Here is a 25,225-nt window from a genome sequence, read left to right as displayed (position 1 = left end):
AACAAAGGTAAACACGGGAGAGATATGAAGCTTAATCACTTGCCCCATTTAACTATATATAATACGCTATAGTATTTTATAGCTTCTCTTGCTCTATAGACTCCTGAATGGTTCTGAGTCTGTACTTTTCCAATCATGTTTTCATGTGAACACTATAGATTCACTTCCTATATGGACTCCTGTATGGTTCTGAGTACAGACACTGTACTGTTCCAATCATGTTTTCATGTGAACATGCTTTGGAACAGAACATTTACAATCCATGCTCAACTGTTTTTTTCAACATGGTTAGCTAACCATGCTCAGGGCTACAGTCCGTTAGGGAGGGATGACTTAATAATGTAGGGATTCGCTGATTGGTTCTACACAAATGGACATAAGCCTCTTCTTGTTGCCTTCTCTCTTGTTACCAACATTCGGCATTGGAATATGTCCTTTATGTGTTTTGTACACATAAAAAAGAAGCACTAAAAACAGTCTAAACAATTCCTGATTATCCAACTCATCAGACACATGCAGCGACAGGAGATGTTTAGTGATTTTTAATGTTTAATTATGATGAGAACCACTGCTGCCACATATACTACCTTGTTCCGATTGTCAGCAACCAAAAAAAAAAAAATGCAACCAGTCTCAGGAGTCCAAAACTCCTGTAACTGCCTGACACGGCCTGCTGGGCCCTACAGTGGAAAAGAAGTGGCCTTTGTAGTGGCCTTTGATGCAATATTGGCCTTTGATGCAATTCTCATATCCAGCTATAATACCTCATCAATTACATACATCTCTAATACCTTAATCATCACTCACGTCCATACTTTGTCTATGATCTGTCCCATCCATCTCTAATACACTATAATGCCAAAAGTATTCGCTCGTCTGCGTTTGCGCGCATATGAACTTGAATGACATCCCAATCTTAATCCATAGGGTTTAATATGATGTGGGCCCACCCTTTGCAGCCATAACAGGTTCAACTCTTCTGGGAAGGCTTTCCACAAGGTTTAGGAGTGTGTTTATGGGAATCTTTGACCATTCTTCCAGAAGGACATTTGTGAGGTCAAACACTGATGTTGGACGAGAAGGCCTGGCTCTCAGTGTCCTCTCTAATTCATCTCAAAGGTATTCTGTCAGTTTGAGGTCAGGACTCTGTGCAGGCCACTCAAGTTCTTCCACACCAAACTCTCTCATCCATGTCTTTATGGACCTTGCTTTGTGCACTGGTGCACAGTCATGTTGGGGCCATCCGCAAACTCTTCCCACAAAATTGGGAGCTTGAAATTGTCCAAAATCTCTTGGTATGCTGAAGCAAAAATTACACTTGGCACAATGCAGTCAGACAAGTATAATTCTCCTGGCAACCAACAAGCACAGACTCATCCATCGGATTGCCAGACGGAGAAGCATGATTCGTCACTCCAGAGAACACTTCTCCACTGCTCTAGAGTCCAGTGGCGGCGTGCTTTACACTGCTGCATCTGATGCTTTGCATTGCACTTGGTGATGCAGCTGCTTGGCCATGAAAACCCATTCCATGAAACTCTCAACGCACTGTTCTTGAGCTAATCTGAAGGCCACAGGAAGTTTGGACGTCTGTAGCTATTGACTGCAGAAAGTTGGTGACCTCTGCACACTATGCGCCTCAGGATCTGCTGACCCTGCATTTTACGTGCACTTTGTGGCCGAGTTGCTGTTGTTCCCAATCGCTTCCACTTTGTTATAATACCACTGACAGTTGACTGTGGAATATTTAGTAGCAAGGAAATATCATTACTGGACTTGTTACACAGGTTGCATCCTATCACGGTACCACACTGGATTCACTGAGCTCCTGAGTGTAACAGTGAGCGGTGAGGAGGTGGACGCATGTGCGGAGAAGAGCGAGATTTATCAGAGTCGTTGTAGTAGTCCAGGGTCATATTACCAACACAGAGAGCACGGGGATATATGATCAAACAAACAAAACACACGAAAGCAAACAGGGGAAGCAGGCTATAACAAAGGCTAGGAAACACTCGGAGGCTAAGAAACACAAAGGCTAGGATAAACACAAAGGCGATGGAGTACAAACTTACAGGCTTGCAAAAACATCAAAACAACCAAACGCAATGAAGCCTAACAACCACAATGAACAGCCAAGACCAAGGGCACAAGGAAGGGTTTAAATACATGAACTAAACGAGGGACAGGTGTTGAAAAATCGAGGGGCAGAGAAACGAAACTATGGCATGGAACTAAAATACACAAGACAGGGAAAACACGGAACACGGAAGCTGGGAGGGACTAATCATGACACGATTGGCCCATTCTTTCACAAATGTTTGCAGAAGCTGTCTGCATGCCTAGGTGCTTGGTTTTATACACCTGTGGCCATGGAAGCGATTGGAACACCTGAATTCAATTATTTGGATGGATGAGTGAATACTTTTGGCAATATAGTATACTTCATTACTCTTTAATATCTCTAATAGTTCATATATTAGTAATAATAAATAAATAATTGGTTAGAAAATAGTAAGCCTACCCTTTAAATAATCTGACATTTTATGCAAATGTTAATGTTTTGAAAACAGGAATCATTTACACATTTTGAGCAACCTGTAGTACACTTGATCTTAGAGTAGAAAGTATGCATATGCATATGCAGTATACAGTGCTATACAATATATAAGCAATAGTCACATTTAATTAGGCTGCTTTTCTAACATGTCAGTGTAATGAAAGAGCGCTAATAATGTAATAATAAATAATAGCTTCCATACTCTAATAGAAGAAAAGTCACAGAAAGTTCTCAGAATATCTCTGAGGTAATAACACTTCTTTGGTTCTGTTACTCTTTGTAACATACAGAAGACAGAAATGTAAAGTGTAAAACTGAAGAACAGAAAAAAGACCAACTTTGCACGACATATAGTATAATAGCACTGCTGTATGCCCCTTCCTTTCATATTACTTGAAATGTTTCATTAATTTTGAGATAACTTTGATCTAATTTGCCACAATATGAATAAGCTCCATCAGAATGTCTTAATTAAGATCATGTCTTTTAGACAAATAAAGCATATGTTTAAAGCAGTGGTGCACGTCTTTTAAATAAAGCCTTGAAATCTTCTAAAAGAATCATGAGTCGAATTAATAAATTATAGAGCAAGCAGCTCAATGAACACAGCCAAACTTTCAGAGGGAGAGAGCAGTGCTGTCATTTTATAGTGTATAAATGAGTAATACATTAAAGTGAGCACTGGCCTTTGATGTGCATCTCTCTCACATCCATCTCTAATACATTGTAGGCTTTTTTCATTAGAGCACAGGGCTCCTCACAGTCCTGTCGAGTTCTTAAGATAAGATGTGTCCCTCACAGAGGCCAGGCACATCAGGAGCCTGGAGGCTAATGCACACTGCCTGAGCAGAGAGAATGCGTCAGGTGAATATCAGAGCTTAAATACACTGCTTCCCACTGTCAGAACTCCATACTTGACCCCCAGACTGAACCTTTGTGTCACTTTTACAAAAGAGAACTGTAGTCAGAAATTCTACAGCAGTCACACCCTGTGTGATTTTGGTTGTGGAGTCTGGGAGACAGTCTAGTGCTTGTACGGAATCATCAGTAATGGTGGCGTGACAGCTCATCTGGGACCAACAGTAGAAGTAGACACTGATCTTGCAGTCTTGGTTCCATTAGCTGACGTATATTGAGTAGGCAGATCTGCATTTCACTATGTAGAGCTGCTTTGGAAATAGTTGTGTCATGTGGAGGAGTTCTGGTGGAGATCTCTGAAAAACAGGCTTTGGAGGAATAATGAGACACAGAACTCAGGTAAACAAGCAGGGTTCCAATTGCAGCATTTGACATATTTACATGTATTATTAATTAAAACAATAATGACCAAAGAGAGATCCTTGATGAGCTTGATCTACTTTTTAATTATCTTCTCATCGTTCACCAGGAAACACACTTGTTTACATGATATGCAAAAACCTACACACAAATAGCAGAGCTTCTTTTGCTGATGTATAGTGAGGACTATGGTAAAGTATATCCTCAACCCTGGATTCCCTGCATTTGTTCATGTTTTTTTGTGCATTACCTTAAATGTTCTTAAATTTTAAATAGGCAAACAGTTCATTAGTGCTTCTTCATCTTAAGCATATGAACAAGGAAAAGCAGAAAAATAAGGCACTTATGTTGACCTTTTGCTTGAGGCGTTTCCTCTTAAATAAAACTTCTTGATTTTTGAGTCATTTGTAAAGGAACTGCTCTAGGAGCAAAACACACAAATCAATGTTTTTGCATTGGTACCTCTTAAATTCATAATTGATCCCCGAGCCTTTTGACCTAAATCAGAAAAGGTTGAGACATATACTGCAGTTCTGCTGATATTATGCACTGTGTGAACTCTCTTCCTCCCCTTTTGATATTAGTCAACCAGGCACTGTCACAGTAGGCTGGTCTGCCAACAGGAAGGAAACGTCCACTCGCAATAGGGATCACCCCACTTACCAACCTCACTCCCAATCCCCAGATTATTGATTGTGCATACCTGTCCACACTAATTGTACGACTATTTAAACCCACAGGTACACAAGGACAGCACTGCACATTAGCGGACGATCCCTCAGCATTGCTGTTGAACGTCGCTACGCTGCCTACGAACCAAAGATTACCTTTTGTGTTTTGCTTAGCTAGTGCTTCTATTTCATTATTATCTATGGATAATAAAGAGCACTTCGCCGCAACCCCGCCTCTCGCTTCCTCTGTGCTGCCAGCGTCACAGGCACAAATATTTTCTTTCAAAGAATGAATGAATGAATGAATGAATGAATGAATGAATATAAAGAGGATCCCTTTAAATCTTTTTTGAAGACAGGGCATGAATGAATGTATGAAGCATGAAGCAGCTTGACGTGCACTACTTTTAATGCTTCCTATGATATTTTGTTTTTAAAAAAAATGCTCTTTATTTAAACGTGGTGTTATAATAAAAAAAGCCTGCCCTTAATCCTGTTGTTTTAGCACAGGATTAGCTTCCTAGTTCTGATTGTTTTCCACCCCATTGTTATTCTTCTGGCATTTGTTTTGCTTTCTTATGAAGATGCCATTAACGTAGTCGGAGATTTTGTTGACGTCATATGTGGACGGATGGATAATGAGTCTTGGGTTGCTCAGTGTAGGTCTGCATGTTCTTTTGGTAGCTTCTATATTACAAAGTAAGCTTTTTATGTTTGATAACATAAGGTTAACATGAGGACTGGTAAGAGCTTGCTTTTATGCTACAGAACCTCGGTGGCATAGATTATAGAATCCTCATGATTCATTCTCAAATAATAATGAAATAATCTTAATATGCTTAATTACAGGATCTTTAAAAAAATGATAAATGCCATGTTGTGAAGAGAGTTTAATTGCTTTCAATTCCTTATTTTAAATTCTGTATTATTAGAATTTACATATAATTCACATACTCTTCCACAGTTGCCGTTTCCTTCTCTTCCATACTCGCAGTGAGACAAATGCTGGCACTCAAACTGATTGAGATAACAGCTGCCCAATTACCATGATTAGCTTTCAGAGCACAGCAGATGTGCAACTCCATTCCTAGTGTATACCAGATCATCACCCATAATGCATATGCCAGCTGAGTAAGTGAATATCTACTAGGTTAATGTGAACATCTGGGGGTGTGCAAGTGCAGGATCATCACCTTCCAGGACCCCTATTTAGTTTTTTATTAATTCTGAGAAGCGATTAACCCCATAGGGTTTCAGAATAGCCTTGCAATGACATTATGAATAGGTAAAATATAGACATAAGCACACAATCCAAAATCATTAATTTTGGCACATACTGAAAAAATAATACTCTAATCTGACAGACATCTAATTGTTTAACAGAATTAGCTCAATTAATTAGTTAAAGCATGCAACCTATCTCTTCTCCCTGTAGAGATTTGCATAGGTACTGACAAACAGACAATGGTGTCACTGTAACACAATATACTGTATACCAGACTCCAGAAGATTACAAAAATACACTGTGCTGGAAATGACTGTATACACAGTAACAGGATGTGTCCAATCCTTCTGCCTGGTTTCTATCTTGAATAGAGCCATTACTCTGGTCCTGTAATTCTGTTTCTAGTCCTTTGATGCCTACTCTGACATTCGGAATGGTGTAGCGACAAGGTCAGACTTTAACCTACTTTGGCAGATATATTCATTCATAAAACTGTGCGTATCTGAAACTAAAAAGTTTATTCTGTGTGTAAACATATTTGTGTCATCCTTTCAAAATGTCTTTTAAAATCTATATGTTAGGTGCTGCTATATATATATATATATAAATATATATATACACACTGCCTGGCCAAAAAAAAGGTCACACACTAATATTTTCGCCTTTAGCTTTGATTACGGCACGCATTTGCTTTGGCATCGTTTCCACAAGCTTCTGCAATGTCACAACATTTATTTCTGTCCAGAGTTGCATTAATTTTTCCCCAAGATCTTGTATTGATGATGGGAGATTTGGACAACTGTGTAAAGTCTTCTCCAGCACATCCCAAAGATTCTCAATGGGATTCAGGTCTGTACCCTGTGGTGACCAATCCATGAGTGAAAATGATGTCTCATGCTCCATGAACCACTATTTCACAATTTGAGCCTGATGAATCCTGGCATTGTCATCTTGGAATATGCACGTGTCATCAGGGAAGAAAAAATCCATTGATGGAATAACCTGGTCATTCAGTATATTCAGGTAGTCCATTGACCTCATTCTTTGGGCACATAACGTGACCTAGACCAGACCAACTGCAGCAACCTCAGATCATAGCACTGTCCCCACAGGCTTGTACGGTAGGCACTAGGCAGAATAGGTGCATCACTTCAGCCTTCTCTCTTCTTACCCTGATGCACCCATCACTCTGGAACAGGGTAAATCTGGACTCATCAGACCACATGACCTTCTTCCATTGCTCCAGAGTCCAATCTTTACGCTCCCTAGCAAATTGAAGCCGTTTTTGCCGGTTAGCCTCACTGACAAGTGATATTCTTAAGGCTATACAGCTGTTTAGTCCCAATCCCTTGAGTTTCCTTCGCATTGTGCATGTGGAAATTCTCTTACTTTCACTATTAAACATATCCCCGAGTTCTACTGTTGTTTTTCTGCGATTTGATTTCACCACACGTTTCAGTGATCGCCAATCACGATCATTCCAGATTTTTTTCTGATCACATTCCTTCCTCGAAGATGATGTTTCCCCATTGTCCTTCCACTTATTAATAATGCATTGGACAGTTCCCATTTTTAGTAGTTTCAGCAATCTCCTTAGATGTTTTCTCCGCTTGATGCATGCCAATAATTTGACCCTTCTGAAAACATCTTTTCCATGACCACAGGATGTGTCTTTCGACATGGTTGTTTAACAAATAAGAAGCTACTCACTGCATCAGTTAGGGTTAAATAACTTGTTGCCAGCTGAAACATAATTACCCATGCAGTAATTATCCAATGGGAGACTCTTACCTATTTGCTTAGTTAAATCCAGGTGGTGACCTTTTGTTTTGGCCAGGCAGTGTGTGCTTGTGTGTGTGTGTGTGTGTGTGTGTGTGTGTGTGTGTGTGTGTGTGTGTGTGTGTGTGTGTGTGTGTGTGTGTAATCTAAGCAGAATAAATCTGGTACTTCACACACAAACCCACAGACTTAAAGTTGGCATGGTCCTCAAAGAAAGTACCAATTTTTAAATTGGTTATGATGAATGGGTAAATTGGATTAGGTACACAGTGCATCCATGCTTTAGTGACGTATCGGCGGGTTCTACCTGGTCTGTGTTGCGACAAGCAGAAGTCTGATGACTCATTTGGAGGCTGACTCGAGAAAACAGCTCCCTCTTAGCACAGATTTCTCGTTTCCCCCGCTTTATTCCTGAGTGGGTGAAGCAGGCTCACGCGCCAGTCCCCATCATTAGCTGCCCGGGGCGAGGAAGACCTGCCGGACGCGTCGCAGACCTGCGCGAGCGCTTATTTCGCTACCCCTCCCCAACGCGGTATCGTTCTAGCTCGTGCGGCGAAGCGAAGTGCCATGCCAGTGAGCGCGTTTATGCGTGTCACCCTCCGATGCCTACCGACGAGCACTAGATGCGGTCAAAATGTGGGGGTGGCGGAGACTCTGACTATGTTTCTGCTCTAAGCAGACGAGGGGAATGAAGACGGTCAGGCTATTTTGCCTAAGAAAAGGGGATTGGTAAATGTTTTTACCGAAATATTTAACGATCATGCTTTATTTTCAGCTGGTGATAATGGCGGGGACAGTCATGCTGGCATATTACTTCGAGTACACCGATACGTTCAACGTGCACGTCCAAGGATTTTTCTGCTATGACAACTCCTACACGAAGCCCTACCTTGGACCAGAGGAAACGAGCGCTATCCCACCCGCCTTGCTGTATACGTTGGTTGCAGGTGTCCCGACACTTGTGGTGAGTTTCTCTGTGGGAGTAGGAAATAGACTCCGTGGGAGTTTAGCTAGGAGAACAAAAGAATGATACTCAAACGCCTCTGTAACAGACATTGTGTGACATGCTTTGAGTATTATTCCACGATTTTATCGTAACTGCAGTTTCCGTTATTGAACTCGTGGGTCGAAACTTTTAGGCCACATTTTTGTGGTGTTTTGCATCGTTGAATCTGGTAAATATTTATATTAACTAGAATAGAGCAAATAGAAACTAGAATATTAAAATAATACCAAATCTTACCTTGATGTCAAACACTAATGAATTTGTGTAAGCTATGTTTTAGCTTTAACCTGTATTTATAATCTCTCTTTCACATCAATTGTGTACACTGAATATATTGAACTGAATATGTCATGAACTATGAACTGAACTGTGAACTGAATATATCATGAAAATATGTCCTCTTTTATTTCATGGGGGGCTTTGATGCCATCCTCTATAGTGATGCAATATGTTCTCGGTATGATGTTATAATTAACTTGCCCTTGTTTTAAATGTTGGCACAATGTATTCACAACCTATCATTGCAAAAGGTCTCAGTGGTGATGTGATTGTTTGCCTCCGACACTTTATAAAGCCCGTCTATAATGGCGCCAAAGCCCTTGTATTGCACATTACAGCCACTAACTCACATAATTAGTTCCATCACTGTGGATGCTCTGTCCTCAGTTTGATTCTAGTAGGTCTTCACACCCACTGTTGTAGGGGCATTATTAAGGTACAGAAGGGCTGCTTTTTCAAAATGCACACGAGTTCTATTCATGATCATGCTAACAAAAACGCACACCTGCACGCTCTGAAGACGTCTGTTAAGTAAGCACTACTTGAGAAACAACACTTGACACTGCGCAAATCATTTATTTGGCTATTTAGCTTGGACTATTACTCAGTTAGTCTATTGGTATAAGGCTCAAGCACAGTGTGTATGATCTTTCACATCACATTCAGCATGTCTGCGTTTGCGAGTGCAGTGTCTTGAGAAGTATGCTGTCATGTTGTCACTCTCTATCCTTTCGCGTTTAATCAGTAATGGAGTACGTTCCACTCTGCATTGCTACTTCATGTGAATGTTTATAGGCTTTAGTGAGTGTTTACTTCATGTGAGTGTTTATGGGTAGGGACTGGTGGGGCCTCTGGTGCAGTGAGAGCTCTTGTATATACTGTCATTTCTTGGAGGAAATTGACTCTGCTGACAGGAAAAAAAAAAAAAAATCTCCTTGTTGATTCCAAAGGGAGTGGCAGACTCATGCAGGTGAAATTCTTCACTGATGAAGGCGACAGCCTGCATCCAGCTTCTCCTGCATGCTCTCAGACTGAGTCCCAGAGATGAGTGATACGGCTCACGTTCACCTTGATACTGGACTGGAAAAACTAAAAGGAATATCATCAGGCTTTTCTCCAGCAGAGCTTAGTGTGCTGACTGAGCTTGGTCCCCCCAGGACCCATGAGCTTCTCAGCTCTGATTTGTAGTCAATGGCTGCTAGCATCACTGACTATGGATTGCAAAAACAAGAGTGAGACATAGTTTCACTAAAACCGATAAAAGTTCACATTGACACTAATACATATCGAAGATGATCCCTAAACCAAGGTGTGAGAATAGTTGGACAAACCTAAATCCTTTATATCTGTTATACAAGTAGGGTGCAGTGTAATGTTCAGGATCTGTAATCTACAGTTCTGGAGCTTTATTCTATACACTATTCCTAGCTGCTATTATTTATGTACAGGTTTTTAATTTTTTAAGTTGATCGATATTGCTCGTGAGACTTGAAATTTTAAATTGGAGTGACAATGATTAACTGTCTTCACGATTAGACAGATAAAGCATTTTATAACAAGTGTATTTACTTCTTTGGTGCTAAACCTGCTGAGCTATTGCAACCACAGAGAGTTCAAGAGATTGTGCACATCATTTGGATAATGTGTGAACAAAATCATCTGGCCCCATTTTATTTTACTTTTAAAGCCATTCTTTAAAACCCTAAATAATGTTATTATGTGATCTTAAGCATAAAATCTCATATAGATGTTGCTTGTCAGATAATTTGATTTAAGTAGGAATTAAACATGTCTTTAAGACATTGTTGAAGACATTATATTGAGCAATACTATGTGTGAACTACATGAGAAATGATGTTAAATGTTTTTTTCTCAGACTCTTATACACGTGTAGTCCATCCCTACACATGCACCCACATAGTTTCTGTTTCCCAGCTCAGCAGCCCTGGCTGTGACATACTGGAATGAAAAACAAATAAGATGGCACTGAACGCTAGTCCTCTTTATTTACAAGACATGTCTGCCTTAGGAAAAAAATGTAGAAGATTACTGTTTTGTACCTTGGGAGTAGCACAGTTGTTAGTCACAGCAAATAAAGAGCCCTATTTTTCACAAAGAGGCTTATCATTAAAACTTAGGTGGTAGTAGGCAGTGGTGTGTGTGGATATTTGTAAGGACTGCAGTAGATCAGAATGTAACAAAGCAGTGTGCCTAAAGCACTTGGTTTGTGAGCTGATGAAGAAACTTTAAAGTGAATTTTTTGGTACTGCATCTTCTATAGATTATATTTTCTTAAGCTTAAGGTCTTTTTAAGTGATACACATTAAAACCAGCCATTTTATATTCAAAGCCGGATAGTACAGGGAAAAAAAAAAAAAAACCTTGTTGCTAAATATATACTCAGTGGCTACTAGAAACACATATTATAAGTACATATTATGAGTGTAAAATCACACTCTGCAGTGTGACTGTTGACAAGCATAAATCATGAACTACCCTTTTTTCAGTTTCCTATAGACCAGATATTATTTTTGTCTTGGAATTTTTTCACCACAGCCTGATATATTATTGGTATGGTCATGGGTGCTGAACTAGTACCAAGTTATCTGGCTCACTAATGCTGTTTTTACATGTCATAGTTACTGCTGAGCTGAGAGTGGCATTCTACACACAAATATCCAGTCAGCAGCAGCGTGGTTAGACGCTGACCATTGATGAGCCGCTGGAGTATGGCTAACTCAAGCTGTGCATGGAAACTGAGGGGCTGTGGTCTAACTACACCTACAAGGTGTTTCTGTTTAAATGGTCTTTCTGGTAATACTTGAATACTTGCATTCAGTAGCATAGGCATTTGCCAGAGATGCAGCAAACAAGATGCAAGTACATATTGTACTATAGATGTTGCACTGCTTACAATGCAGCAGACTGATTTGGGGCTTACTGTGTTTGGCACTTCACAACTTATAGAAAAGTGGGGGCACTACCTGGGCAATTTAGCTGTGATTTAGGTCTAGCTGTAGAGTTTAGAGAGATGATTAAACTTGACCTCGTACTCTTTGGATCCCTTAAACAGATATCATGAATTATGGATGCTGACGCTAGGCTCTAGCAGGTGGTTTGTTGTTTGACAGCTGTAGCTGAACTCTTTATGTTGCCATTAAATGAACAGCTGAAATAAAACTGTTGAATGAGTTTTGAGGATACTGGCATAATCTTGGACATGACGACACTTAAAAAAAAAAAAAAGTTTATTTAATATTATATTTTGGACCCACCCTTGAATGGGTCTGGTTGAGTTGTATTGCCTCTGTTTTTGCTTATAATTGTCTTTTACAGTTCTTTCGTTCAATAAAATATGTGCTGGGCCATCCTGGGTGTAGTTAATAAGTGCCAATTTTGGTTTTATGTCCTACAAATTATAAATCTCTTCTCACTTGTCAGTCTGCATGACAGCCTTTTTCTGAAACACGTTTATAGCCTTGCAGGTAATTAAGGGCCCTGAGGCATCAATTTGGCTTGAGTCTTGACCGATTTTAAGTGATTTTGATAGAACTTTGTCATTTTAGCCATTTAGGATTGTTGTGTAATCTGTTGTTAGCTTTAAAGAATGATATATTATTTTGTTGCTGTGGCTTTGAATGTGATATTTAGCTCTCCGTGATGTTTGTTATTTCCCAGTATTCCATGCGTGTTGCTTATTCATAAATACATAAATCAGAGTGTGTCAGCTGAAAATAATCCATTTCAAAACATGAAGGGGTAGGCAGCACAATCTGCAGTATAAATATTAATGACATCATTGGTAGATTTCCAAACCCTTGGATGAAATTTATGAAGGACTGCCAAGAATTCTATAAAACCCTTTTAACATATTTTTGGGGAAAAACTGCAAATTGGTTGTTAGGAAACATGACAGTTGTAAGGTACCCACAAATTTATGGTAGTGAATAAATCTGTTTAAACACAGGGGGTTACTTAGATCGTATCACTTAATTCTCAGTGATTATACTGGAGTGCTCCAATCTCTCGGTCGTGCTTAAATCCCTGACCGTTCCATTTCAATGGTCTTAATTTATTTATAACCTCATGCAAATCACTCTCTTTTTCAACATCCCACCACCAGTGATTAGAATTTCAGTGGTTTGAGGGGGGCTGATATATTATCTTATGCTCCCTTGAAAAAGTAATGAGGAAGAAATTGTCCAATGAAGCAAGATTCTTGGCGCCTAAGATTGGCTTCATTTTTAAAGCACTGTATCCCTCCCCATCTAGTATGCTTATGAAAGACCACAATAACTTCTTGGGTTTAAGCACCTCATTCATCTGCAACCCTGTGAAAGAGCACCTACCTTTCTCAGGGCTGACTGATGAGCTCAGTCTGTGGTCCAGACAGACATCCGGCTTATTCTCATGGTTTTACAGTAACACTGCGGTTTCTGTGCTGGCTGGAAATGGAGACACAGTGTGCAGCCTCTCCCTCTGGAAGTTCAGAGGAAAGACATCTCTGTTTTAGCCTGAGATTAACCAGCCTGTACAATTTGCACAAACAACTGACAGATGTTGACACATGCTGGCTCAAAGCTTGTGTCTTAATTGCTTTTATTGTGTGCTTGGCAGAGGGCTGGACAAACGCATCCTGGCTCACTGCAGGAATAACTGGCATTAGAGGGCCAGGAGTACAGCAATACTGTTAGCAAAGAGCTGCAAGCAAAGTCTTTTCCAAGGTTTCTTGGCAAGGCAGTGATGATAAAACATATGTGTGTGTAATTTAGAGATGGAATAAAAGTTTTAAGGTCTTAAGTTGGTAACCAGTTGTAACTTTGTCTTCCTGCATCATGAGCACTACTGCTTTAATCTGTGGTTTATATCTATTAGTCTTAATGGAATGGTAATGTCATGCAAAGCAAAAAGGCAGACAAGAGATTATTTTTAAGAGATAAATAGTTAGAAAATAACTATACCACTGCACTTATACTATCTATACCCATATACACACTATCTATACCAGTATACTCACACTAACTTTACCACTACACTATACCACTACACTCAAACTATCACTATATCACTGCACTCACATTAACTATACCACTACACTAATACTAAATATATCATTACACTCACAGTAACTATACCATTACACCATGCTAACTCTACCACTGCACTCATACTATCTTTATCACTACAATCATGCTCGCTATACCAATTGTAATGAAGGCACACACATGAGGGAGAGGAACCAGCTGCAAAAGGTTGTTTTTTTTTTTTATGTGGCAAGTAGGAACCGTAGGGAAAGGTTGTTGGGCTTGGAGCTTTCCAAGTCAGGTAAGAGGAGTTAGGCGGGTAATTTTGGTGAGGTCGGTCTGAGGTTGAAAATGCGAGGCAGAGTACGGAAGGCGTCCAGGGGTCAGGCAGGACATACAATTATGCCATTATACCCACATTACTATACCACTACACTCACACTAGCTATACCACTACACTCACACTAGCTATACCACTACACTCACACTAGCTATACCACTACAGTAACACTAACTATTCCACTACACTTACACTAACTATACCATTAAACCCACATTACTATACCACTACACTCACACTAGCTATACCACTACACTCACACTAGCTATACCACTACAGTAACACTAACTATTCCACTACACTTACACTAACTATACCATTAAACCCACATTACTATACCACTACACTCACACTAGCTATACCACTACACTCACACTAGCTATACCACTACACTCACACTAGCTATACCACTACAGTAACACTAACTATTCCACTACACTTACACTAACTATACCATTAAACCCACATTACTATACCACTACACTTACACTAACTATACGCCTACACTTACACTATCTTCATCACTACACCCACACTAACTATACCACTACACTCACACTATGAGTCACATCACCAGGCATGACACTGAGAAGGTCTGGTCTGAGCTGGTTCCCTGCAGCAGGCAGAAGGGAGCCTTGGACAGGTGCTGGGGAGCCTTGGACATGTGTTGTAATTGTAAGGTTGGCATTTCAAGTCCTACCATTGCAAAGTTGCCACTGCTGGGCCCCTGAGCAAGGCCACTGGACCCTTAGATTAGAGAGCTGTGCAGAATTTATACTTGCGCTTTTACTGATTTATTTATTTTTTCTTACATGTTCTGCTTTGAGATGGGGATCCCTTCTGTGTTTTCTTTCCTTACATTACCCACTGTACTTCATTCTCTGACTATCAGTAAAACTTGCACCTGGCTACAGACCTGTGGTCCTCTATGCACAGAATAACACGAAGGTTCACATCAGTGAGGTCACTAATCTGCAATATACACTGACGTGCCAAAAGTCATGGGATAGCAGTAGATATTTTGTCATTACTTCAGGGGATGGCTTGGGAACGCCCACACCTGTATAAGTTGTGAAGTGTTATCTTGTGAGTGATGTTAAACACAGCATACTCATGACAAGGTGACGTGAATTATTGGAGTGAATTATTGAGTTATTGGAGTAACGAGGCATGATAGTGGGTGCCAAAAGGATGTGACATTCCATTTCTGAATATGTGCTGGCATTTAACATTCCTCGATCCACAGTGGTACATGTATACCAGGAATACGTCATAGAAGGCATTACCACCCACAGTGGACTGCGCAGTGGCCGCCCACAGGTTACTTAATGATCGTGACCAGTGGTGTCTGGCTAGAACTGTCCGTACGAACAGACAAGTGACTCTGGCAGAAATCACATCCACATTCAATGCAGGAGGACCCCCCACACACATATCATGCAGGTCAGTGCAGCATTGTTTAGCTTCTATGGGATATGGGAGCACAAGACCCACCAGAGTGCCTCTGTTAACACCACAGCACCAGACACAGCACCCCACCTGGGTTCGTGAGGTTGCTAACTGGACCCTAGTGGACTGGCAACATGGCATGGCCTGATGAGTCACTGTACCGATGGCTTGGGCTGATGGTAAAGTTCTGTGCAACCTGGTGGTGGTTCCATACTGGTGTGGGGTGTGATCTCATGTCATGGCTTGGGTCCGCTGGTCCACCTAAACATGTCATTGTCTGGTGCTTGCTATGTTTCACAGCTTGGTGACCATTTTCAGCCCTTCATGGACTTCATGTACCCCCACAGTGATGGGATATTCCAGGAGGATAATGCACCTTGCCATTGGGCCCAAATTATCCAGAATTGGTTTGAGGAGCATTCTGGAGAGTTCAAAGTACTGGTGTGACCTGCATGTTCAGCTGACATGAGCCCAACTGAGCATTTATTGGATGTGGTGGAGAGGTGCATTCACTCATTCACATTTGAGATCATGCACCTTCAAATACCACAGAGTTGTGGGTGGTTATTCATATACCATGGCTCAACGTCCCTCTAGACGTCTTTGTCCACTTGTGGAATCGATACCACGTTGAACTGCAGTTTGCGGGGCTTGAGGGGGTCCTACATGATACTAGTGTCTGTCCTATGACTTTGGGCATGTCAATGTTCAATAAAGCCTCTTATTACCTTTAGGGCTTCCAGTCTACAATCAGGTGAGATGTTAAACAATAGATGCAGTGAGATAACCAAAAGAGAGACTGAAGCAATCAGTGAAATGCTGTGAAATGCTATAATTAAAAAAAAAACCTTTAAGCATTTGCAGTTGCCAATGGAAACCAGGAAGAGAAATGGAGCACAAAATAGGAGAGGCATATTTCACAGTTTCAATTAGCCTTCCCCTGCACTGCAAGGTTTCACAGATGGTGGCTTTACAGCTAAACCTGTCTGTGGTTTGGTGCAAAAACTTGTTCACTTATGGATTTTCAAATAACCATTTAGGAAATGACTTTGCTGTGTTGGTGCCTGTGAAGGGGGTCTACAATATTCATGAACCATGAATTAGAGCTGGGTCTTGTGTGCACTTTTTCTCTGTGCATCATTAGTGAAAGGACACTTAACTGTAGTTTCCATTCAAAGCTTGTTTTGACAAGGGCTATAACTTTGTGATATAATGTGATGTACCTTATATTATACTTTTACTACATTTTAGTGACCATGACACTCTTTCACTTAGCAAGTGTTCTAATGTATCAAGTCATGATTTAAATTAATAAAAGCCCCACATTTGGGAATCCTAACTGTCCCTTAAGGATGCCATTTATCAAAACCGAATGTTCCCATAACCATATAATATAAACACAGGTATAGGTACAATAACTCATAGGAATACATTAAAGCCAACATACATTGCAGGGCCATTGATGCAGTCCCCCTCCATGCTGTGTTCTGAGCAGCTTTCGGCTTTTGCCAGCATATAAATGGGGTTATATGAGAGCACAGTTTAGGACAGAGACTATTCAGAGCCAGGAGAGTCACACACACACACACACACACACACACAAACACAGAGGATGAAAAACACTGGGAGAGTTCAGCTCAGCATAACTTCTCATCAGTTTTCCATCAAGGACTGTGTGACAAACACTTTCAGTATCTTTGTATAGGAAACAGGAAATTGGTTTAATAAAGAAACAAAAAGCATGGATGTGACAGCCTGCCATTGGTACATTTTTTTTCTCTCTGTTGTCTGTCAAGAAATGAGATCAAAACACTCCAGTATTCACAACCTGCATAACTTACATTCATTAGCAACCCATCTAAGATACATGTGGGCCTAACAGCAAAGGGGCAGAGCGTGTTGCATTTACAACTGGGTGGAGGATTCTCAGGTCTGGGGCTGTGGCTTTCTGCAGTACATGGCCCTACTCTTCTTTCAGAATTATGGCTTTGTCACGTTAGGCCTGGGCCTTGTGACTTCAGAGCTCAAAGCATCAATTTAATTTTACTGTCATTAAGTCCACCTGAGTTGTTAATCATTTTCTTTTTTTTTAATCTCCCCTGGTGATTTTTGTGCTCTTGAAGATAACGGTGACGGAAGCAGTGCTGTTCCTGATGCTGTACACATCAAAAGACCCAGACAGTCGAAGGAAGACCATCGTGACCGGAGACTGCTGTTACCTCAACCCTGTGGTGCGCAGAACCTTCCGCTTCTTGGGTGCGTCCCTAATCTCACCATTGTAGTTTATGACACAGGTAATTTTCCATCATCTGGTTCTCAGAGCAGAGCCAGCACTTTGCTTCTAATGCCCTTGTATTACACTGCTCCAGCCATGTTTTGCAAGCTGATGTCTCTATGAGATAAGGATACAGTGGTAAAGGGGATTATTAGCCTCGACCTCAGAGGAAATCCACTCCCATCTTTTGTACTGCTTTTAGCTTCCTTTGGAATACGCCCCCTTTTTCTCTTCAAGTGACTTCACTACCACCACTGCAATGTGTGAAAAAACCTTAATCATTATGGTTTATTTGATTTATATATTTATTTATTTTATTTTTTTCCCTTAATTACTAAGTAAATAGGGCAGTGGTAGCTCAGTGATTAAGGTACTTGACTTGTAGTCGGAAGGTTGCTGATTCAAGCCCCACTACCAAGTTGTCACTGTTGGGCCACTGAGCAAGGCCCTTAACCCTCAATAGCTTCAGTTGTAATTGTAAGACACTTTGGATAAAAGCATCAGCTAAATGCTGTAAATGTTACATTTATAGAAAACATAAAGAAAGCTTAGTTAGATGTGGGATCATTTTTCTGTTTTCAGATCACTTTGGGTCAGGCAGTGGTAGCTCAATGGTTAAGGTTCTTGTCTAGTAATCAGATGTTAGGCCCTTGAGCAAGGGACTTAACCCATACTTGTTCAGGGTGTATTCTATCATAATTATTAATAAGATTTTTTGGATAAAAGTCTCAGCTAAATTCCATAAATATGTAGAGTATAGAGCAGAGGACATGAAGGTGCTAGCTCAGACAACAGATTTTCTCCTAAACCTTGCCTCAATTATTGTCTTAATCCCACTCCACTAATATGGCTACAAGAACATCGGTGCTAGTAGCAATGCACTTACCCTGAACTATATTTAGTCTTTCAGTGACTTCTCCAGTAGCTCCTTTTATCTGCTTGTCCCATGTTTGGTCTGGAACAGTGTGTTCTTTTGCCATTGCGTATTTCCTTTGATATACTATAGCTAAGGCGATAAAGAGAGGGATCATTTCCAGGGGCCCATTTTGCTGATGTTTATAATAGTGGTAATTTCAGCTCTTTGCATGTCAATAGAATGAGTTGAAGTGAAACCAGTTGATTTGCCATCTCTCATTATTTCCATAATGACTCACATGGTGCTGTTTTTCAGAGGAGATAAATTTAGAAAATAGCTTTAGGCCTGATCTTGCCTAGCTCAGACACTCTTCTGCTTTGCATTCTGGGGTTCTCTTCCTCCATTTACTTGCCACCTCTGATGAGGAGAGAATCTTTGCTACTTTATACTACTTATTTGAATGCATAGAACCGGGAAAAATAAACATTTGAAGATGGCTTCAAAAGATGTCAGTTCTGTGGTGTGTCATGCCGACTTACCCCTGCCCTTAGAACTAAAACTAAAACTAAGTTACTGAGCAGTGTTTGAGAACTCAAGTGTTAAATCCATTTCCAGGGGAAAGAAAAATTCTGCATTTATCACGACTCATCTAGGAAGTCTTCAGATCAAATGTACCATTGATTTATTTATTTCCATTTTGGAAATGCAATCCCTGGACTGAGGGATATTAATCTCTTTGATAATTGACTGAGACGAAAAGCCCAGAATGTTGAATAAACTAGTTATAGTACAGTCTGTTAAAGACATTTGTACTGACATGATAGCCAGGATATCTTCCTTTCTGAGACACGCACATGTAACAGACACACACAAAAATACACTTTAATCGGAATCGGCATCTCCTAGCAAAGACGTAATGGCCATGCGCTGTGGAGAGAGTTGCACCTGTGCCTTTGATGTGCAGCCAGGGCCCAGTTCTGATTGCAGCCTGATGCAGTGAACCTCAGTCAGCATCAAAGTTATTGAGGTCACCCAAGCACTTACAACAACACCCGCCGCATGACCTGCCTGACACGCACCAAAGCTCAGGTGGAGCTACAGTTGGCAGGCTGCAACAACTGAAGCGTTCCATCAATAATAATGCTATAAGACCACAAACACCAAGATGTTTAGATCTTTGATATTCTGTATGATTAATCTTTGAGCCAGTTTCAGGCTGCAGAGGTGGTGTTAAAGCAATACCCAAACTAGGCTGTACATCTAAACGTGTCTTTTGTATACTGTACAAAGCAGTGGTGTGTAGCTGGGCATATCAGGCTAATGAGGCTAGATTTGTCCTTTATTTTTGATGCCAAATTGGAAATTTGCTGTGTCTTCAATTACACAGACTTCATTAATTCTTGGATTAGTTGTCTTTGGTAGTCTTATTTGTGGTATCATTAGATAAATGTTATTTGCTCATGCTTACGAACATGACTCACTGTTGACTCATGTCATCTGATGACTATAATAGTAGCTTTGATTTTGCTTTGGAGTTCATTTAATGTGCAAAAATTACAAATCTGGTGACAAGTGAGATTTAAGACTAGACAAAAGGAAAACGGCATTTCCCAGAGATAATAGGGAAGACTTGCATACATGGTGCCTGACTGCAAAATCACCATTAAAGTAAAGTGGAAAATGCTTTGTTAAGAAGCAAGGACAAAAAACAGGTGACAGACCGGAAGAGGCCTTGGCCAGTGTCTTATACCTGAGGTACTCTTACAGGTCCTATTCCTACGGCACCATTATACTCTCCAAGTTGCTGTTTAGGAAAAACAAGTTTGCCTTAAAAGTTTACTTTCTCTACAGCCAAGTGCAGTCTAAGTGTACTTTTCCGGTACTCTAAAATGAATTCAAACCCTGGTGGAAGAGTTAGTAGTCTCTTCCTTGTGAACTTGACATTTATGTCTCCTTAAGTACGTGGCACGTTAGCATTACACAAGGAGGTGACAGCTCAAAAACATTTAGAAGTTTAGAAATGAAACGTTGAATGTCACTTCAGTGTTTGAAACCTCCTGAGTGCTTTCTAGTCTTTTGAGGGGTGGAAGTAACAAATATTAAATGATGAAAATTAAGCCTATATAAATGGATGTGAATTAAAATGAGAGTAAATAAAATGCATGTGAATTTAACATTTGAGTGTTATTTGATAATCAAATAACAGTTTAATTTTTAAAACAGTGCTGACCTGATAAAATGTGATTACAAGATGATTAAAAAGCATGTGTTGGTGTCTTGTCATTTATCATTTAACTCAAGCCATTTTTGTTACTGGCATCATCATTAGTGATTTTATTACTTGTCTTACTTATTTAACATTAGTCATTTTTTATACTGGCCCTGTTTATTGTTGAACACAAGTCATGTTGGTACTTCAGCCTCTCGCGGTTAAATGTCATTGAGAAAGTTCTGCCTGCCTACTCTCAATGATTTGCTCGACATTCCTCTGCTGGTGTCTATGAGGGGTATTGGTATGAATGTAGCCCACTGGTGTTTCGAAGTTAACAATGCCAAATGATGTTCCAAAACCTCTAATGCCAAGTTTGCCAGCTTGCTCAGGGCAAGCACAAGCTTTAGATTCTTTAGGCACTGCAGAAACAACACCTTAGACAGAGAAATCAGTGCTTCCCATTCATACGTGTGTTAGTTATTTTACAGTAATAGCTCATGCACCTTCGTCTTGCAGAAGTTGGAATCTGCCTACCCTAACCTTAAATCCATCTAGTACTGAAAACGTGCTTCACCATCATATTGATTAGCTTCAGTCATTTACTGACAGCACACAAACCAGCTATGTTGAAATCCATGACGGACTAATGGAAATCGTTAAGGAGGTCGCAGCTGAGGAATATTAAACCGTGACCGTCCTACTGCTCCTCGTCTGTCCGGTGTCAGATTAAAGGGACATTAGCATTCTGCAGGCGATTCTTGGACCACGACCTCAGCTGCGACCTCCTTAAAGTCTGACAGGATGAACTCTTACACTTCCTGCTAGAGATCAATCACCCCCATTGTTATAAAATAACTAACACATGCACAAATGGGAAGCGTTGATTTCTAAAAACAATGTTTCATAAAAAGTGATGTTCTGTGTCTAACGTGATTTTCCTGTAGTGCCTAAAGAATCTGGCAAGAAGCCTGTGCGTGTCCTGAGCAAACAAGGCTTGAATTAAATGATAAACAACACAAGACAACAAAAATTACTCAAATCATTTAGTAAAACGTACATTTTCCTCATGTAAAACCCCTCCTCGTCAATGAATAATAAAACATATTTGATTTAAAAATGATATTTTACCATATCAACACTGATGATAATCAAATAACAGTTCATTTCTGTCAAATCAATTAACTTCCACTCAGATTTTAAATTCATTAATTTTTAGCGAATCTAATTTTATTTCATATGCATTTTTACCTGCTTAATTTTCATCATTTAATATTTGCTACTTCCACCCTTCATATTAATTATATTCTGAGTATACTATTTTAAAACATGATTCTGTTCCCCACAATCCAACAACAGCAATGTGTAGTTGATTGATTGTCTGCTTTGCTCTCACAGGTGTGTATGTGTTTGGCCTCTTCACCACGGACATCTTTGTGAATGCCGGCCAGGTTGTAACGGGGAACCTGGCCCCTCACTTCCTCACAGTGTGCAAGCCCAACTACACAGCACTGGGCTGTCAGCAGGCTCTGCGCTATATCAGCCACCAGGAGGCTTGCACAGGCAACGAGGATGACATCCTACGCGCCCGCAAAACCTTCCCCTCCAAAGAAGCAGCGCTCAGCGTCTACGCTGCCCTCTACCTGGCTGTGAGTTACTCAACTAATGGTTCCTTCTCCCGTCCTACGCCAAGCTGGACATTAATTATGCAAACTCATTCATTTCGATGAACATTTCCAAAAATCCAGAATGTTCCGCATAATCTAAGTTTTGAGGAAGACCATGCATGTTTTGGTGGGCAGAAGTGCACCCGTGTCCTTCCTTCAGGTTGTCAAAATGCCCTGTAATCTGTTTGTCCTTCAAGGAGCCAGAGAGATGCCTAAGTAAAAGCTGTTCTGCAGTTCCCAAGCTGGGGCCTAATGTCCCTCACTCCGCTGCTCTCCTGCTGTGTGCTGTTATGAACAAAAGAGACTGAAATGTGTCTCGGTGCAACCTCCGTGGAGCATTCTAATCTGGCACGCAAGCGAAGGAGATGACATCACTCTTGGCTGCTTTTGAAATGCAGATGTGCAGTTGCAGGAGGTGAATTTGCTTTGTGCTCATCAGGCCGAGAGAATGCGCTGAGAGGGAGACAGGATGCAATATGGCGTTTTTGAAGGCCGTGTTTGCTAGGGGGTTTTTCCTTTACAAGTGCCAAAGGAAAGTAGGAGCTCTCATTCTGGCCTTGACTACCATCTCTCCATCATGCAGTCTGTTAATCTAATCCATTGCTGACACGAAAAGAAACTTTAGGTTAAAATCAGCATGATGGGGCCAAATCTCATCCATCAGAACTGAACGTTCTAATGCACACTTTCCAAAACTGTGTTCTGTGTTGTTTAACAGCACAGTTGTCTAAACATCTTCAGGTCTAGGTTGTTTTGGAAATGAATGTATTTGTGGTATACTGGGAATACTGGGTACATAGCTTTGGGAATGATTCATTCTATAGAAGCTTTCTTCTTGAAGCCCCAATATATGCCTCTCCCTGTGTTTCTGTAGCCAACCTTTCAGCTTCAGTCTCTCCCTCCCCCCAACAGGTTAGGGAAATTAATACCTTTATGACTCTCATTCATTTCTCAATTCACACTCCAACTATGCATAATGGAAAGATTTGATTTGAGGCAGACTGCATTCACAAATGAAAAGAGAAGGAGACAGAGGATCCAGACTCATTTGTTAATGAGCATCTGTTTTATTTGAGGCCATCTCATTTCCGATTTGGAGCCAGGTGTGTGTTTGACACATAGGCTGTGCAGCAGGGAGCGGACGTTCCCTTTGGGTGTTTGTTAAAAAGGCCTGTTTGGTTAGTGTATTAGAATGGGTCATGAAGAAGCAGAGAGCTGGGTAGTGCTACTCAGAACCTCTATGCTGAGATCTGTTGTGTGGGAGGATGATCGTCTATGTTCTGTCCTCATAATGCCACAGGCACAAATTAGCAGTGGACATTCATGAATTACACACATGAGCTTTTCAAGATTCTCTTCATGGTCTATATTGTTGATGCAAGACTAACCAAAAACAGCATGGCATTGAGAAGGCATAGAACATATGAAATTATGTAAAATATAAAACTATGAATGATGCTGAAACGTATGGGAATTTTAGGGTGTTGAGATTTGAGAGGTTTTAACGCCAGTTAATGGTGTTTCAGGAGAATGTGAAATATCCTCAGTAGAAGATGTACAGACTTCAAAATAAAACCATTAAACTGAGAACCTTTGATCAAGTGATAAAATAAATGTTCTGTTAATGTCACACATTCAGTTCATAATTCTTAAAAGAGGTCCCAGTGAAATGAAAAGGTGATAGTATAAATGTTCGGCTAATGTCACACATCTGGTTCAGAATTCTTTTAAGAGGTTCAAGTAAATTGAAAAATATTCCTTTTTGGGCATTACATGAGGTAAATCAAGTTGATACTATAATTTAGCTGACTGGCTCAGCAGAAAGGAAGGTCCCCTGTGGATGAGAGACTGCTTGTGTGCAGTGGGGTGTAAAATTGTATTTCTGACAGCTGACACGCTCCAGTCTTCAGGATGTCCACATGTGCTGTCCTTGACCCCAAAGGCAAAGTTTTGCTGCACATGCAGAGACAACGCAATATCACATTTGCTGCAGCTGCAGATGACGGAGGATCTGGGCCTGTGTTGAAAGCCCACTCTGTTTTAGATGGTGAGGTTAATGGCTGGAAGACTTCAGCCAGGTAGTTTTGCATTTTTGTAGGTTGAAGGTTGTTGAGCAGAAAAAGAATCAGGTTAAACATGGCATAGAACTTTCTGTAGAAGCCATTTGTTCTATAGTTTATAATTAGGTTCAATGTTTGTATGAGCAAGTACTTATATATTAAAAGCCAATTAATCAATCAAACCTCTGAGTCATTTTTGTATCACACACTAATAATTTCTATTTGGAGACAGAGGAATAGAGAGAGAAAACTAATTGGCTTATTATTTAAACATAGACCTGTCCTGTTATATACATACATATAAATCTGAAGAAGATTCTGTGTGAGTGTGCTGTATTAAGAGATGTTGTGATATTCAGAATTGTAGTAAAGTACACAGAGTTTCCACAGAAACAGAACGTTTCAGACAGAGGTCCTTCATCAGCTGTGCATGCAAAGTGCTGTGAAGCACAGCTGATGAAGGACCTCTGTCTGAAATTTTCTGTTTCTGTGGAAACTGTGTGTGTGTGTGTGTGTGTTTTATTTATATATATGTATGTATGTATATATA

At 40.4% G+C, this 25,225-nt stretch overlaps 1 protein-coding gene across 4 annotated transcripts in view; it reads left to right on the top strand.

Annotated features, from left to right (window-relative positions):
• Positions 1–25,225, top strand: part of plppr5b (phospholipid phosphatase related 5b) — a 46,578-nt gene that overhangs the window by 11,485 nt on the left and 9,868 nt on the right. For 2 of the 4 annotated variants that reach the window (XM_081696579.1, XM_081696580.1), the window contains exons 3-5: positions 8,286–8,474; positions 17,732–17,864; positions 22,347–22,597. In XM_081696579.1, the coding sequence (XP_081552705.1) occupies positions 8,286–8,474; positions 17,732–17,864; positions 22,347–22,597 (573 nt within the window). Of the gene's footprint in view, positions 1–7,817; positions 8,475–17,731; positions 17,865–22,346; positions 22,598–25,225 lie in introns of those variants that run through there. The other 2 variants (XM_081696581.1, XM_027016071.3) reach the window with 2 other exon arrangements.

Source organism: Electrophorus electricus, chromosome 14 (assembly GCF_041902795.1).
Source record: "Electrophorus electricus isolate QZ-2024a chromosome 14, ASM4190279v1, whole genome shotgun sequence".
Taxonomy (NCBI): Eukaryota; Metazoa; Chordata; class Actinopteri; order Gymnotiformes; family Gymnotidae; genus Electrophorus; species Electrophorus electricus.
Note: the sequence above shows the minus strand (reverse complement) of the source record. Positions and strands in the feature narration are given on the sequence as shown.